This window comes from Adiantum capillus-veneris, chromosome 28 (genome assembly GCF_014529385.1).
Source record: "Adiantum capillus-veneris isolate H3 chromosome 28, ASM1452938v2, whole genome shotgun sequence".
Lineage (NCBI taxonomy): Eukaryota > Viridiplantae > Streptophyta > Polypodiopsida > Polypodiales > Pteridaceae > Adiantum > Adiantum capillus-veneris.
The window spans coordinates 95,980,604-95,999,082 of NC_140958.1; the positions used below are offsets into that span (position 1 = coordinate 95,980,604).

The window sequence follows — 18,479 nt, forward strand, 5'->3', positions numbered from 1 at the left end:
TTGTCATTTGCCATTTCAATCCCATTTTGGGACACTATGTGTCCCCAAAGGTGTCCCTTCTAGACAATGAATACTAATTTGAAAGGGTTCAGATAGATATTCTTCTCTTTGCACTTTTGAAAACCATTTCTAGAAATAATAAGTGTATCTCTTCAGTGGAGAACACAGTAAAGTAATCCACAAAGATGGCTAGAAACTTATGCAAAAATTCACTACATATTTCCATCATACATCTCTAAAAAGTCATTGGAGCATTATAGAGCCCAAATGGCATCACCAAATACATGAATGCTTCCCTTCATTCAATAAATTTAGTTTTGACCCTATCCTCAGGTGCAATCTTCAGTTGATTGTAGCCACTATACCCATCCATAAAGATGTACATTTCATGGCCTGTAATCTCATCTAGCATCATATTTGTAAATGGTAATGGGAAACGATCCTTAATGATCTAAGAATTCAAATTTCTGTAATCCACACACACTCTCAATTTCCCATTCTTTTTGGGGACTACCACTATAGGGAACAACTAGTCACTACTTGCTACTTTTGTGATGAACCCTTCTTTGAGAAGATTATCCATCTCCTTCTTGACTTTCTTGTCATAGTTAGGGTTCATTTTGTACCTCTGCAATCTAACTAGTCTAGAATTTGGCTTAAGTGGTATTTGATGCTGGCACACTTCTGGATCCACGCCCTTCAGATCAGTATGTTCCCATGAAAATACATCCTTGTATTTTTGGAACAATGTCTTTGCCTTTTCTTTGATTTCTAGCTTTAGATGCTTGTTGATCTTGATCATTCTGAGATTTTCCTCTAAGCCGCAATTCTACTCTACCTCTTGATCATTTGGGATTAACCAACTTGGCCCTCCTCCCTTCCGTTTGGCCATTGATTTCGCTTTCTTCTCAGTTTAAATGCCAACAATATAATCATTAAAAGGATTAATTATTTTTAGAATATCATTCTAAGTTTTTGGTACGAGTGCTGCTGGATTTCCTTCATTAGAGTTCATTGAATTAGTTTTCTCTTCTAGCCACTAATTGAACTTATCTAATGATGGGTATTCTAGTAGACGCCAATCTATTTGAAGTGGTAGTTCTCTATAGTTCAGCTCAGTGAACTACTCTAGATAGATTAATCTCTGGTTAAAGGGAAAACATTCATAGAAGCAAGCATCCTTTCAATTTTCTTCGTCTCATACTTCCTATATAATTCCTCAGGCCTTAGAGCCTTCCTCTTGCTTCTGGTATTATCCGTCATGATTTGAATTATTCTGTTGGAGCCCTGAATGGTCAAATTCTTTTTCCCTTGTGCATCATGATTAGAAATCACCTACCCTAGCTTTATTGAATCCATAAGTTTATCAAGCACATCAATCGGGCTCCCTACCCTTAGAGCCAGATTTTCCATTGCATGCACATCACCTCTAGCTCATGGAAGCCTCGCGATAACACTGGTAGACCATTGATTCCCCAACTTGGGGTTCAATGCAAGAAATTGACCAAATGTTATATTATATTTCCAATTTTAAACATCACTCACCAAACCATACTTAAGATGACCCCGTCCTAGCTGGAAATGAACTGGAAATCTGACTACTTGATCTTGCGATAATGCCTCCTCCCGCTTGTTTCTGGATGATCTCTGCCTTTGTAAACCTTCTCTTTGTTTGGTCTTTGTCTCCCACTTTCCTCTTGCCCTTTTGTTTTCAAAACATCCACATCCTGCTTATCCACACCAATGATATTAACTCTAGGCGCTTCATCATTACTTGGCCGAGCTAGTGTGCCAAGTTCTCAATTGGTTGATGTTCTCTTTGACCATTGAACTGTGCTTGTGCCCTCTACCTTGGCCAAATAATGGGTACATTCCACCTCTTTCTCTTGGTGAATGCAAGCAATCTAGAGCGTAGTGACCTTCTTCTCCACATTTGTAGCACCTACTTGGCAATAGCCTAGCCTGCCTCTTCCAAACCTCGATTGACCTCTGTCCATAGCACTTAAACAAAGCTCTTGCATTTGCTCAATTAAATCTTGAATAATATGTACTTATTGTGAAGGAACAATTGCCATGCCTTGATTTAATTGATTCTCCACTTCTTCTCATGGACTTTGGAGCAGGCTAGTAGCCATAGCTTCATACCCCAAAACACCTTGATCGATCTTCTTCTTGATTTTTCTATTCTTCGCTTGTACAACTACAAAATTGCACCATTGTAAATCTCTAGACTCTCAAAATCTACCTTCTCTCAAACCTTAGGATGCAAAAATGCCATGAATCTATCCAATTTGAAGTACTCGTCATTGGCCAAATGCATGGTGGCTACAAACTGTGCCCAACACTCTTCAAAATAGTTAATAAAAACACCAAATTATTCATTCACATCCTACCTTAAAGTCTTTAATCTTGCATCCAAATCAATTGAATACACCTCTTTACAAAAATTCTATAAGAAGCAAGCCCACAGGGCCAGTCATACCAACCTAGGTTCTCCTTCCAAAGCATAAAACCATACCTTTGCTTTTCCTTGCATCAGTAGCAAAATTCATGCATCTTGTTATCTTCATTTGGCATATGCAATGACAACATGTACAACTCAAAATCAGCGATCCACTCCTTCAGATCATTCTTGTCGATGAAAATCGGCATGTAGCTTCATGTTGCCATTGTTTCTTTGTGGAAAAATTGGCTTCTTGATCAAACCAACAAGCAACCAGTGGTTGTCAGTGGGGGCACCAAAAGATGGAAGGGGGGAAAGGGGAAACACACTCGACAACACACACACATCTCTCTATACCTCATATGGAATCACAACACCCCGATACTCTTGAAAAAACACACCAAACAATAGAACTTTACTGCAAACACTCATCTACACACACCCAATCCCACAAGCACACATAAAAGCATAGCTTATAGCATCTCAACCATCATAATCACTTCCTAATACTCGACCACACACATAACACCCCTCTCTCCCTCTCTCTCTCTCTCTCTCTCTTTGCAAACACACCAATTGGTTTGGCGGGGTTCACACACAGCCTACACACACACACACACACACACACACACACACACACACACACACACACACACACACACTCACTCACTCTAACCAATACCTTTGCAAAAGAGAAGAGAAGAGAAGAGAAGAGAAGAAGGGATGGGGGAGACAACCCCAAAGACAATGCAATCAAAGCCTGCTTCTTTCCCAAGTGATTGAGTATGGTTGCATATACACAAGAACACTCTCTTAGAGATCTATCTCCTTCTCTGTCATGTCTGCAACCTAAAAAAGCAAGAGGTCATGACAATTAAAATATCTTCCAAACAGTGCCAAATTAGCTTAAGTACATAAGACACAAAAACGTCTAGAATGGCATTTTCCTTCAACCACACGGTTTACAGAATATGACTTTTTAGTTGTCCTCATGCAAGAAAGTTAAGCCACACACCCACTTTCCTTTATTATCACTAACCACATGGCCTTCACTTCCCTACCTACCTTGTATGTCCTAAGAGACATTTCATATGAAAAACCTTCTTTGAAGCATAAAATCTCTATCTTGGTCTACATAGCCGCATAATTCATACACACCATGAATTCTTTTGTCTGCATTGAATCTTCCCACATACTTTGATATTGAATTTCACATTTGTAAGCACCCTTGACACTGTTTTCCATGCTTTCTGGCATCGACACTTTTTGGCTACACCAATAATTCTTGGTCTTCTTTCAAGAATTTGAAGCAGCAAGTGCTTCCACACCTTTCTAAAAAAATTAGATTTTGCCTTGAATTATCAACACGGCTTCCTCCTCAATGAGAAATGAGTTGACTTTTCCTTTGTGATTTGTAGTTGAAGTATCTAATTGTTTTATACACCTCAAGCAACTTTGTGAGAACCAAAGCAGCTAATTGATTACTGGTCATTGCACTTTTCATAGCAAATAGTTGATCATAAATAACTTTAGCATTCATAAGAAATGATTGCAAGGAACTTCCTCGTGGAAATTGGATGGCAAATAATTGTTCAAGAAGGGTGATTGCTCGCATCATAGAGTCTCAATCAAACATTCCAACGAGCTTGAACCACATATCATTGGTAGTCTTCAAAGTCTAAATGGCTTGAGAAATTTCTTTTATAAGAGACTCGGCAATGGCCGACATTGCCTTTGCACTAGTAGCATCCCAATTGACACACAATTTTAGATACTTGTCATCTTGAAGGCAAGTGTACATGTTGTTAGGATTCCTTGTAGGATGGGGCTCTGGGCCGTCAACAATGTCCCATAAGCCTTTCCGTGAGAGTCAGAGTCACATAATCAAGTTCTAATGGGCATAGTTATCGCCGTTCAATTTGTCGTTGGTGCTCGAGCAAGGGGGACCATGTTGCTCGTACAAGATCTGAAAATTTGGCTTCCTTCTCGTACACCGATGAGTGGCCGCACTATCTCCAATCCACTCCTCAAACTTTGCACATAGGGCTCCAGAATATAAATTCTCCCAAACCACCACAAAATACTTCAAAATTGGCCACAAGGTTTTCACCAAGCTGCTCTCAAAAGATACTTTTCAGCCTCTCTTGTTAGCTCCAAGGTCCCTCCTTTTAAGCCACCAATTAGCCAAGTTGACTTCTCCCTCTTTGGTTCACAAAAGTGCCCTATTCTTCTCAACCCACAACGTTTTAAAATGTTGGGTTCGTGGGTGAGAAGGGGGGAATGGGCACTGCCACCACAAGGAAAGTGGAGAGAGTCACCGCCAAGGTGGGGTAGGGGAGGCATTTTAAAACACAGAGGCAAAGGGGGAGATTCACATCATAGTTGTTGGGAGGTATTTGGTGGTAGATTGGATTTCAAAACACGGTAGACAAGGGGAGGTCCCATCCTCCATAAGCGCTAGAGGCAGGGTAGCATTTAAAACGCTTGACGCAGGAGAAGAGGGGAGTTGCAATAACATCACCCACGTCTTGTAGTCGACAGTATTTCAAAACACTCTGCATGGGTTCACCGGTGCTGCCAAGGGATTCCACAATGACATCACAAATGGAGAATGTTTTAAAATGCTTTTCACAATTATCCACAATTGGCAGTGGTTAGCAGCAGCAACAAGAGAGACAACAAAAAATACCTAGCATTTTAAAACGCTAACGACAAAGAAGGGGGGGGGGGGGGGACGGAGTGTAGCATTGTCGACAAGGGGGGTACTCCTCACGAGATCTTCTCGATGCAGCTCCTCCTCCACCAAGGCTTTGATACCATGTCAAAGTTGAGGATGCAGAAGTGTAGAGACCAAGGGGCGGGGGCGGGAGAGAGAGAGAGAGAGAGAGAGAGAGAGAGAGAGAGAGAGAGAGAGAGAGAGAGAGAGAGAGAGAGAGAGAGAGAGAGAGAGAGAGAGAGAGAGAGAGAGAGAGAAATGAGGTATATTGTTCTTGCTACAGAAGATCTCACTAATCTGGTTGAAGGAAGAGATTTGCCTATAAAGGCTACAAGTGCTGTATGCAAATTTCTGCTTGAAGATGTAATTTCTAGGTATGATTGTGTTGGTAAAATCACTGTTGACAAAGAAAAGTTGGATGCAGATGAAGTTCGTGAGTTCTTTGCTCGTTTGGGCATCAAATTGGCTCTTACTATGGCATACAATCCAGAGGGTAATGGGAAAAGTGAAAGAGGGAATCCGCCTATTGTTAAGGCTTTAGCAAAAGCATGCAGAGGACATATTGGTGATTGGCCTAAGCTGCTACCTTTTGCTTTATGGGTTGATCGCACTATGCATAGTTCAATTACATGTTATATGCCATTTGAATTGATGCATAGACAAAACCCCATTATGCCTACAGAGAAGGTAGTTATGTCTTGGACTATAATTCCATGGGAAGTGGATATGTCTACTGCAGATTTTCTTGCTTTATGCATTTGTCAACTTGAGAGGCATCAATAAGATATTGAGCAAGCCAAAGAAAAGCTCAAGGAGGCAAGGCTGAAGAATAAAGAAGCATTTGATGAGAAGCATAGACTACGGCCATATGCTATCAAAGATAGATAATGGGTACTCGTTTATGATAGTAGCTTGGAGAACCAATACTCTACTGTGTGGAAGATGGTCAAGTGGTGGTTTGGACCATATGTTGTACTTCATGTTTATGACAATGAAACATATAAGTTATGTGAGCTCAATGGAGCTGAGCTTAGAGTGCCTATTTGGAGAAAAGGATCAAACTGCTCAAGAAACAAGAAGGCGAGTCTAATATTAAGGATCAAATCTTAGATCAAAAGCGAAGGGATGATGCTGATATGTATGCATCGGATGATGTGTTTGATGAAGCTTTTGATGATGCAAATTAAAGGGAAAGACGGTTGGCATGACGGAGGATGTGCAGGTTCAAAGGGGGTGGATATCATGCCACTCTGCTTCCGTGATGGAAAAAAGAGTAGTGGAATGCAAGTTAAGCTTCTTTGAAGTCTATATGTATATTGGGCAATGGCCAAGGCTTGATAACATGCAAGGTTTGATGCTCAATGTATGCTAGATGTGGATTTAAGGGGTCATAACATGTGTTTATTATGCTAAAAATGGGTATGTTTGAGGTGACTAAAAATGGAAGTTTAAGGATTGAAATTGAAGTTCTCAAGGTTCTCTACGGGCCTGTCTTTACGGTTCGTCAATTGGAGCTACGGTGAGGATGTTATACTAGTTTGAAGTTTGGGTAGTTTGCAGAGCTATACCGGATTGGGTAGCTGTAGATGAAGGTTCAGGGGTGAAGTAAGTGCATGGACCTGAAGTGCTCACTTTGTATAGAATGTTGGTATTTTTAGATTGGCAATCAGAGCTCTGGTTGCCAAGAAATTAGCAGGTTAAGTTTCACTTGGGGTTGGTCTGTACCACTTTGGTCGCCTCAGCCAGGGTTCCATCTGGGTGTTTTTGGGCTTCAACCAAGGAATTTTGGGAACAGATGCCACACTTGGCAATGCTTGAGTTAAGCCTTCCAAACATATTTGAAGTAAAATAACCTGACAATCTGCATGCCGATAAGTAGCACATGGCTCTTACAAATCATCCCACTTTCTTGAAGAATCCAAAAATCACATGAGAATTTTCTCTAAGGGTGGAAAGTGAAGGTGGTGAAAGAGGTGACGCTTGGAATGCTACTATTTGAGTAAATCATGTTACTTGGCCTTTCTTCCCTTGTTTTCTTTATGTAATCTTTGATTGTTATCTCTAGTCCCTTACACACAAAAACGTTGAGATGGGGGAAATGGGAACACACACAATACACAAACTAGATGCCTCTCTATAGTCCATCAGATATCCAGCACCCCAAGCCACTCGGATAGACTCACACACACTGTATTTTTTGTATGGCTTTATTAGTAAGCTCGTAATTTGCACAATTCACAACTACACCCGCCTAGCTATATGCACCTTACCAACACAAACTCGTCAATAGCTCAACACATAGCACACACCTAGAGCAATATAACATAGCGGCAATCATTCCCTCCCATCTCTTGCTCTCTCTTGCACTCACACATGCTCTCTCTCTCTCTCTCTCTCTCTCTCTCTCTCTCTCTCTCTATACACAAACTCCAAGGGTCCACACACAAGCCCCGAGCTTTGAGCACAAAGGAAAACACCAAGACACAATAGATGGAGTGGGCAAAATAATGAGCTTTTGATTAGAGTTAGGATAGTCTTTAATGCGACATATACAGATACGATTGAGGTCGTCCCCTTTAAGCTTACAAAGTAATCTCAAAAAAACATGAAACCATAAATATCCACCATTGATGTGGAGCTTGAATTCGAGTAACTCATGGTCGAGGTTGCCTTCTGCTTCGGAACACCGATTGCCTCCCACTTGAAGCCTTTATTTCTGAATCCGAGCAAGAAACCCCTCCTATGGCGAGGTGGAAGGCTTATTCCAAGATCCGATCCCTGTTGATATGAAATTATCCCTTCGATCCCCTTTCGATCTTTTCCTGCCACGGGTTTTGCTCCTCTGACAAAACTCTCCTTCTCTTGCTTTTCTCACCCATCTGATCGGCCCCCAAACTGTAGCGCTACTTTGTAATCCCCCCAAGCTGCCGCCAATCGGCCAGTTCTCTCCCCAAAAAACTGCCCTCTGGAATCGGTCTCCTCTTCAAAAAAAAAAAAAACGTCCCCATTCTCTTACTGTCCAGCTTTTGAATCCCCTTCAACCGACCCGCCACTTGTTGGCCATGGATAGACTCAGCCCTTGCATGGATGCCAGCGGGTTCACTTCTCCCTTATCTCCTCATTGCCACTCCCATCATCTGGTTGCGCCACTGTGCTGGCCTTGGATTGCATAGCTACCACTTATTGACTTCAAACTGCATCCTCTATCGCATGGACGCCGCCTGGACCTTCTATATTATCAACCTTCACATACTGATCCATGGCAGCACACTGGATGCTTTCATCACCTCCTTCCCTTGCATGTGTCAGTGATGGTGCAATCTTATCCAGCGAGCCCATGCCCGGCTCCAACCGCCTCGGTACTCCCTCCATCTGGCGTGCATGCTCCCCCTGGCGTAGCTTCTCGTCCATGTGGTGCACACAACTGGTCATCGACCATTTGTCAACAATTCGGTCTTCGTCTGCTGCAGCTCGTCCAGACTTTTTTAGCATGGTGTATATTTTAGAAACCCACTTTTTTACCTTGGGACTTAGTGGTCACTCCCACCGAACGCCGATCGCCTCCAAGAGCTTTGAAGAAATTACCTTTGTTTGAAGATGACCCGACTTTTACAGCCGCTAGAAGATAACAATTGGCCTTTGAGAACCAAACCATCTCTTTGATACTCGAAGATATTGCCGCTACAAGCATTGGATGCTTCAACCCTTAATGTAACCACGGTAGATTGCCTCGCCCTAGCTTCAACGTGAAATGGATCTCCAAAAAACCCCGTAACCAAATGATTGAATCATAGAGCAACTGGAGAGCGGGCTTTATGCATTTGCGAGCATACGGATCATTAGAGATTAAAAACCAATCTTTGACTTGCTAATTGCCACATTTGGCATACACATCATGATCAAGCTTGCCGCTACCGGCATTTGGTATTGACTTCAATGCCTTGACCTATATCTGCATGACTCCATAGCAATGCAAGAACCATTCTACTAGACTGACATAACTTTGTTGCACCATCATTGCCCAACCCAGTGGTTGAACATTTATGTTCAACCAATGAAAGCTCTTATTATTTAAAACTGTAAACCTGCTAACACTATGCAAAGATGAAATAAAGTCATATGTACAAAGTTTTATTCATGTCTTTTTGCTATCTTGGACTGCACCCTTAAGTGGGATGCCCAACCCCTTCAACAAGAACCTGGGGAACATCTGGCGTGAGAGCTTTGTCTAAATAGAGCTTGAGACGAACTCCATTTAATTACCCCGTGTCAAAGGAGCTTACCATTGGACCGCTCTAACTGATAAGTACCATTAGGGAAAGCTTTGGAAATTTTGTAGGGACCAATCCACTTCTTCTTGAACTTTTTCTGGAATGTGAAATCAAGGTAGCTCTCGTACTTCATGACCAAATCCCCTTCTTGTAGCTCCTTTTTTGGCAATCTTTGATTGAACTTCGCCACACGTTTCTCTCTTTGTTGCACATAGAAATCTGCTACAGCCTCTCGATCCATCTTCAAAGTCTCCAATTGTGTGATCCTGTCCTGCAAAACATCTCTTTGATTCACATTCGCTCGCCATAAACCTTTTAATGCCCCTAGTTGGATGTGTACATGTAAGACTGCTTCTTTGCCAAACACCAATTCGTAGGGAGTGAAATTGGTGGCCACTTTATAAGAAATTCGGTAGGCCCATAAGCATTTATCAAGATTTCCCTCCCAATCTTCCACTTGCTTATAAATATACTTGGTGAGCATTTTAATGATCTGATCATTTGCAATTTCAACCAAACCGTTACACTGTGGGTGATAGGGAGATGAGAATCTGTGTTGAATCCCCATCTTCTCTACCAAAGCACGTACTAGCTTGTTGCGGAATCCCTGTCCTCTATCTGATATCAAAACCCATGGCACTCCAAACCGACAGCAGAGAGAATCAAATACAAGCTGAGCAACTGAAAGAGCATTTACCTCCTTGACCGCTTTGGCTTCTACCCATCTAGTGAGGTAGTCAATGGCTACCAAAATATATTTTTTTCCACTTGTAGACTTGAGAAGCGGGCCAATAGTGTCCAATCCCCACTTTTCAAATGCATTTGGGCCAAGATAGCCCCTTGTGACTCCGCTACTAAACACCGCTCACCCATAACTTGACATTCGTGACACGTCTTACACCAGTAATGAACATCCCGTACAAGAGATGGCCACCAAAAACTTGCTCTGAGAATGCAAAAGAGTAACTGATCCTTACTTTGATGCCCGCTTTCTTCATGACATTGTGTCAAGACCATGCCGATTTCTTCCTTGTAGAGAACCCTCCTTAATATTCCATCATGGCCATATGCCATAAGGTCTTCGCCTACCAAAGTGAACCTGCTAGCCTTTTGAGCAACCCTTTTCCTTTGTAGCTTGGACATGCCTACAGGACCTTGACCTGTGCTCAAAAAATCATCAACATCTTTTAGCGTTTCCCTACCTGCATAGCTAGCCGGCGTCACATATAAACCTGCTACATGTATCTGTACTCGGCTACTGGCTAACTGGTCAGCTTCTTGATTTTGCTCTCTCCTAACATGCTTGAATTGCACCACTTCAAAAAACTTCAACAACTTTTTAATAGAAAAAAACCAATGCTTGAGAGAATCCCTCTTCACCTGCCATTGCCCCAATAGATGTTTAATAACCAAAAGAGCATCTCCCTTCACTGTGAGCCTGTATATCCCAAACTCGATACACTATTTAAGGCCCAAGTGGAGAGCCAAGTACTGTTCCTCATTGTTTGTATGCACATCCTCCAAATCATATAAGCTTTTGAAAAAATAGTGTTACCTTGTGGATCTTGTATAATGACCCCACCTCCGGCTTTTTTGACAACCCTCCTGTAAGCACCATCGAACCACATGACAAAAGCTTCTTTTAGATCCGGTTCATCGTTTGCCTCTTCTCGAACCACCCTGGGATACACTGAAAGATCTACACCCTTATTTACCAATACGTCTGTGAGATGTGACCTGCAAGTGTGATCAATTTTAAACTCAAAATCGAACTCCTGTAACTCTAGCACCCACTTCATAATGCGCCTCCCCGGTCGTAGGTGAAGCAGTACTTCATGTAATAAATTGTTAGAGGTAAGCACATAAAACCTACGAACAATTAAATGCACTTTGAACTTCCTGCAAGCAAACACTAGTGTCATCACCCATTGCTCAACCTCTGTGTAAGACATCTCTCCTGGACTGATGACCCGACTCTCAAAGTAGACGGGTTTGTAGCATCACCCTACCTTTTGTAGTAGGATTGCACCAATTGCAACTGTACCCACTGTCATAATAACATAAAAATCATCCTCACGGTTGGGAGGACAAACAGTAGGCAATTGACATAAGATTTATTTAACTCTGTCAAAAGCTACCTGTGTGTCCTCATTCCATTGAAACCATGAACCTGTTGACTCATTTTTTGAAGAGGGTATACATACTGTGAAAGCATCCAAAAGAATCAAGAGAGGTACTTCAATTTATGGACAAATGATGCCAAACCTGTAGCACTTTTGGGAGGCTCCATCAACACAAGAGCCTTTACTTGTCCGGATCCGCTTCGATACCATTCTGTGAGACCACATGCCCTAGCAAGTGAGCTCGAGGTTGAGCTAACTTACACTTTTTAGGATTCAATTGACCACCTGCTTCATCCAATCGTTGAAACCATAGCTTTTTTTAACTTTGACAAATGATATATCAGCCCTGGAACTGTAACACCCTATGTCATCCATGAAAACTCTGATGAACTTACCAAGGTAGGGACCAGGCACTTTACCAATCTTAAAAAGTTGCATAAGCATTCACCAAGCCGAAGGGCATTCTGCGGTAGGCAAAACAACCCCATGGTGAAATGAAGGTGGTTTTCAACTGGTCTTCAAGTGCAATGCCTATCTAGAAGTATTCAGAGAAGCCGTCTGTAATAGAGTACCTTTCATGACCTGCAACTTGATTTAAAATTTTATCCTGAAAGGGTAAAGGATAATAGTTCCGCTTGGTAGCAACATTCAAAGGCTTATAATCAACACACACTCGCCATTTGCCGTTATTCTTAGGTGTTATGACAACCGGGGAGACCCATTCAAATTCTTACATGGGATAGATAATACCTGCCTCCAATAGCTTGTTGATTTCCTGCCATAGAGCCTCCTGTTGAATTTCACCTAATCTCCTTAGCTTCCGTGCCTTTGGTTTACATCCCTCCTTGAGTATGATCCTGTGTTTAACTTCCTTGGCACCTCGTAGATCTTTATACTCAGTAGCAAACAGAGTTGCACATAACTCTCCTTCTCTTGCTTTGTTAAGTCCTCTCCTAGCATACCTCTTACCTCTTGAGCATCAACAAGAGAAACTTGAGCTTGCATACCTTTTTTTGGAATAGAGTTATCGATAGTAACCCCAAAGAGATCAACATCAAAGTGGAGAAGTTCGTCATCACTCTCTTCCTCTTGTGTACTTGTGTAGCCTTCAACATAGGTTGACTCCGTCTCATACTCGTAGCTTGTCGTTGAATCATCTTCCCCATCCTTTGCCATGGAATGGAAGAAGCTCTCCCTTGTCCGTAGATCAAGCGTTACCTGGCTTTCATTCTCTTTATCAAACAAAGTAAATACCCCTTTCCCCCAATCTTGTTTGGCCCCGATTGCAAGCAGCCATGGTCTACCCAATATGATAGGGTAGGCATTGTCTCCAGCTTTCATAACAAATAAATCAACAAGGCATTCAACACCCATAACTTTTACCTTCACATCTTGTGCTATGCCCAAACACCTTGCCTTGCTATGGTTGGCCATCCTCATTTGCACATTAGATCTTACCACTGCTTTAACTCCTGCATCTTTCATAGCAGATTCAGTCGTGACACACACTTGTGCCCCTCCATCGATGTATGCTTGTACCTGCATCTTCTTTTCAATAAGAACATCAACAAGCAGAAGCACATCCGTTGGACTCCCAACCCTCAATGCTAGATTCCCCACCGTATGCACTCTTGCTTTTGTTCGTGGAAGCCTGGTGCTAGCACTAGTAGACCATTGAAGTTATAATTTAGCATTTAAAGCAAGAAACTGACCGAAAGTAATATTAGCCTTCTGATTTTTGACATCACTCACCAAGTCATATTTTGGATGATCCCTTCCAAGTTGGTAGTCGGATTGCTTGATTTTGCGTCTCCTTCTTCTTTTTCTTGCCTCTGCTGGCTCTCTACCTTCATTGACCTTCCCTTTGCCTTTGCAAGATCTAGTCTCCCGTTTTGTCTCCATGTCTCTTCCTTCACGTGCTCTCTTGTTGGCCAAAACATCCACTACCTGCTCATCTACTCCAATTATGTTAACAAGATGAACTTCTTCATTACCTTGAGGAGCGGGAGGCATAGGATTGTCAGACTGCTGATCTCTTTGCCCGTTGAATTGCCCTTGTCCTCTCCCTCTTCCGAATAGTGGGTAAAAACCTCCTCTTTCCCTTGGTGGATGCGGGCAATCCGGTGCGTAGTGTCCTTCTTCGCCGCAATTATAGCAATGGCCAGGCAACTACCTAGCTCTTCCCCTTCCCCTTCTTTGATGCCCTCTGCCCATTATACTTAAATGAAGCTCTTGCATTCGTTCTGACAAATCTTGAACAATACGTACCCATTGCTGAGGAATAGCCGCTACTCCACGATTTGATTGATCCTCTGCTCGAACCTCACCTTGAGGGCTTGGTGGTTGCTCGTGTCCCACCATACCTTGCTTGATCTTCTTCTTGATCTTCCTGCTCTTTGCTCGAGCAATTGCTACAGCACCGTTGTAGTTCTCGGGGCTTTCCAAATCCACCTTTTCTTGTACCTTGGGATGTAGGCACGCCATAAATTTGTCCATCTTGAAGTAGTCACTGTTGGCCAATTGCATTGATGTGGCTAATTCTGCCCAACATTCTTCAAACCGATTAAGAAAAATATTAAATTCGTCACTTACATCTTGCATGAGAGCCTTCAATTTTGTGTCCAAGTCCATAGGCGATACTTCCTTCCAAAAATTTTGTAAGAGGCTGGCCTGTAGAGCCGGCCATGCGTGTCGCGGCTTGCCCTGCAATGTATTGAACCATGCTTTCACCTTGCCACATAGCACAAATGGAATAGTGTCCATCTTGCTGTCTTCAGTAGGCATCCGCAATGATAGCATGTATGATTCAAAGTCCTCGACTGGATCCTCCTCACGTATGAAAATAGGGCCATAGCTTCGAGATGCCATGGTATCCTTCGGTTGATCTTTGCACTGTCTTCTTCAAAGCGATCAGTGAGTCCTCAGTGGGGGCACCACTGATGGGATGGGGGAAATGGGAACACACAGTACACAAACTAGATGCCTCTCTATAGCCCAGCAGATATCTAACACCCAAAGCCACTCGGATAGACTCACACACACACACACACTGTATTTTCTGTATGTCTTTACTAGTAAGCTCGTAATTTGCACAATTCACGACTACACCCGCCTAGCTATATGCACCTTACCAACACAAACGAGTCAATAGCTCAACACATAGCACACACCCCGAGCAATATAGCATAGCGGCAATCATTCCCTCCCATCTCTTGCTCTCTCTTGCACTCACACATGCTCTCTCTCTCTCTCTCTCTCTCTCTCTTTTGCTATACACAAACTCCAAGGGTCCACACACAAGCCCCGAGCTTTGAGCACAAAGGAAGATGCCAAGACACAAAAGATGGAGTGGGCAAAATAATGAGCTTTTGATTAGAGTTAGGATAGTCTTTAATGCGACATATACAGATACGATTGAGGTCGGCCCCTTTAAGCTTACAAAGTAATCTCAAAAAAACATGAAACCATAGGTATCCACCATTGATATGGAGCTTGAATTCGAGTAACTCATGTTCGCGGTTTCCTTCTTCTTTGGAACACCGATTGCCTCCCACTTGAGGCCTCCCACTTGAAGCCTTTATTTCCGAATCCGAGCAAGAAGCCCCTCCTATGGCGAGGTAGAAGGCTTCTTCCAAGATCCGATCCCTGTTGATATGAAATTACCCCTTCGATACCCTTTCGATCTTTTGCTACAACGGGTTTTGCTCCTCTGACAAAACTCTCCTTCTCTTGCTTTTCTCACCCATCTGATCGGCCCCCAAACTGTAGCGCTACTTTGTAATCCCCCCCAAGCTTCCCCCAATCGGCCAGTTCTCTGCCCAAATTACTGCCCTCTGTAATCGGCCTCCTCTTCAAAAAAAGAAAAACGTCCCCATTCTCTTACTTTCCAGCTTTTGAATCCCCTTCAACTGACTTGCCACTTGTTGGCCATGGACAATGGCCATGGACAGACTCAGCCCTTGCATGGATGCTAGCGGGTTCACTTCTCCCTTATCTCCTCATTGCCACTCCCATCATCTGGTTGCGCCACCTGCTGGCCTTGGATTGCATAGCCGCCACTTGTTGACTTCAAACTGCATCCTCTATCGCATGGACGCCTCCTGTAGGACCTTCTATATTGGCAACCTTCACATACTGACCCATGGCAGCACACTGGATGCTTTCATCACCTCCTTCCCTTGCATGTGTCAGTGATGGCGCAATCTTATCGAGCGAGCCCATGGCCGGCTCCAACCACCTCGGTACTCCCTCCATCTGGCGCGCATGCTGCCCTTGGCGTAGCTTCTTGTCCATGTGGTTCACACAACTGGTCATCGACCATTTGGCAACAATTCGGTCTTTGTCTGCAGCTCGTCCATACTTTTTTACCTTTCGACTTAGTGGTCACTCCCACCGGACGCCGATCGCCTCCAAAAGCTTTGAAGAAATTACCTTTGTTTGAAGATGACCCGACTTTTACCGCCGCTAGAAGATAACAATTGGCCTTTGAGAACCAAACCATCTCTTTGATACTCGAAGATATTGCCGTTACAAGCATTGGATGCTTCAACCCTCAATGTAACCACGGTAGATTGCCTCGCTCTAGCTTCAACGTGAAATGGATCTCCAAAAAACCCCGTAACCAAATGATTGAATCATAGAGCAACTGGAGAGCGGGCTTTATGCATCTATGAGCATACCAATTACTAGAGAATAAAAACCAATCTTTGACCTGCTAATTTCCACGTTTGGCATACACATCATGATCAAGCTTGCCGTTACGAGCATCTGGTATTTACTTCACCCCCTCGACATGTATCTGCATGACTCCATACCAATGCAAGAACCATTCTACTAGACCGACATAACTTTGTTGCACCAACGTTCCCGATCTCTTTTACAGCCAAATCAAATGTTGCCTTGTAATCATCTTCGTGCATGTGGTACTCTCTACTCCCCGTGGCTAGCAAATTTTGTGTTTTCAATCGATACATTGCATCAAATGCTTCCTGCAATAAAAATCACCAAAACAAAGTGATTCCTAAGAAAAACCCCATGTACTTACCTAATGCATGTGTATTATAAATCTAGAATTACCTTCCACAGTAATTGTGCTAACAAAGATTTAGGTAGTCTAAGCCATTTTGATTGGTTCATTGCCGGCCACGAAGTGCCCTCTTAGCTTTCACTCTATCTTCTTCATTGAACTTGTCCAATAAGGAATGTGGGTTGTCAAGCACTAATTTTTGTTTATGAAGATGTCATGGACAGTGGTATGAGGCACATGGACTCATGTCACCCTATTTTTAAATGTAAAATTCTAAAATTAAATAACTCAAGTGCACCAATAGAATTGTGAAGAATCTTGATTGTTGATCATGCCAAGCACTAACAAAAATTCCATCATCTCCTCTGGGTCACACTTCAAAATTGTGCACTCAACATTCTCTTCCTTCTTCGTGTCCATGACCCAGGTCATGGGTTCAAATGAAACTAGGCGACCCTCATAGCACTTACAAATTGATTTGTGACATGCAAGAGAGAATGCTCGTGCTGTTACATTTTGGTGCACACCAAAAATTGTGGAAGGTAAATTGGTCTAAAGAGAAATGACAAAAGTGTCTAAACAACATTTGGGAGGTGAAATGGCCAATCTCAATGATGATAGTCACGTGGAAGGTATTGTGGGGGGGCTATCCCAACTGGAAGCAAGATTCTTGTTAGAGGGCTTGGCCTATACTCTTTCTTTGGATGCAAAGCAACTTAAGAGGATCCCATAAATTTGTTTAAATATTGCCCTTCCTTGTGAGGTCTTGCCGCCAAAATCTATAGGTGGGTGCAGACAACTTGAAGGTTCTCTAGTGACCTAGGTCTAGGAGGGACAAGATTCCGTAACAAAGCAATTATGGTCTGCACTCAATGATGGATCCGGTGATCCATGAGTGCAAGGGAAGTAGAGAAGGTGGAAAAGGATGGAGAGGCATACCTGTTTTGGTGGAGCTATATGAGGAAGAAGCCCTCTCACTCCTTATTCTTCATTATAACCCATGAATGAGTAAGTGGGCGGGAACCACAACCCAACCATGGGGCCTGAAACCTAACAATATCCACAACCGTGGAGGGGCACGGGCTGAGCTCAATCTCCCACTTGAAGGTCAACGTGGCCCAAGTGGCTAAAGCATGTAGGGGGTATTATGTACAACTGTACAAATGTGAAGCATGATTGTAGCTTCACCCTACACCCATCATCTCTATGCAATGGCTCTGAGGCTAAGCTCTTGGTTAGAGCATCAAATGGGTTTTCATTCGTGTGAACTTTGACTAACTCAACACGTTTTCTAGCCAAAATATCTGTACCACATGATACCTGACCTCTATGTGTTTCGACTTGGAGTGAAACACGGGGTTCTATGCTAATGCAACCACATTGTGACTGTTACAATGTAGCACTGGAGTCTGGTGTATACCAAAGTCTCCCAATAGATGAGATAACCACACAACTTTCTCACTCAAACTAGAAACTAAAACATACTGTACCTCAATGGTTGAAGACAAAGTGCAATTTTGGATATATGATCTCCAAGAAACTGCCGCCCCAGCAAACAAAAAAATGTAGCCAGATGTGGATCGTCTAGTGTCCAAACAACCCGCATAATTTGAATCAGTGTATCCAATTATGGATGCATCATTGTTCCCAAAGTGTAACCACTTGCCAACTAAGCACTTGACGTATCTCAAGATGTGCTTCACTGCTTCCCAATGCTTTCTGCCTGGATTTTTGATAAACCTGCTAACCACTCCCACTGCATATGCAATGTATGACCGTGTGTTAACCATGGAACATGAGACTGCCAATTGCATAAGAATCCGACACCTTTGCCATCTCTGCCTTTTCAACATCTGATTTGGGACAATCATGCTTGCTAAGCTTTTTGTATGCAACCATT

At 42.8% G+C, this 18,479-nt stretch overlaps 2 protein-coding genes and 2 pseudogenes across 3 annotated transcripts; all 4 read right to left on the reverse strand.

Moving 5' to 3' along the window:
* Window positions 1-7,634: 7,634 nt before the first annotated feature.
* On the reverse strand, window positions 7,635-9,926 carry LOC147420927 (uncharacterized). The gene has a single exon (XM_086504274.1). The coding sequence runs from the start codon at window positions 8,649-8,651 to the stop codon at window positions 8,349-8,351; it is 303 nt and encodes a 100-aa protein (XP_086360400.1). The 5' UTR covers window positions 8,652-9,926; the 3' UTR covers window positions 7,635-8,348.
* Window positions 9,927-10,115: 189 nt separating this feature from the next.
* LOC147420928 (uncharacterized) lies at window positions 10,116-11,382 on the reverse strand. The gene is made up of 2 exons (XM_086504273.1): window positions 10,986-11,382; window positions 10,116-10,590 (listed from the first exon to the last, which is right to left on the reverse strand). The coding sequence occupies exons 1-2, from the start codon at window positions 11,380-11,382 to the stop codon at window positions 10,175-10,177; spliced, it is 813 nt and encodes a 270-aa protein (XP_086360399.1). The 3' UTR covers window positions 10,116-10,174.
* Window positions 11,383-12,280: 898 nt separating this feature from the next.
* Window positions 12,281-13,493, reverse strand: LOC147420929 (uncharacterized; annotated as a pseudogene). The gene is made up of 2 exons (XR_015186946.1): window positions 13,306-13,493; window positions 12,281-13,216 (listed from the first exon to the last, which is right to left on the reverse strand). The product of XR_015186946.1 is annotated as an uncharacterized LOC147420929 (transcript).
* Window positions 13,494-13,504: 11 nt separating this feature from the next.
* LOC147420930 (uncharacterized) lies at window positions 13,505-15,619 on the reverse strand (annotated as a pseudogene).
* Between the last annotated feature and the right edge of the window lie 2,860 nt (window positions 15,620-18,479).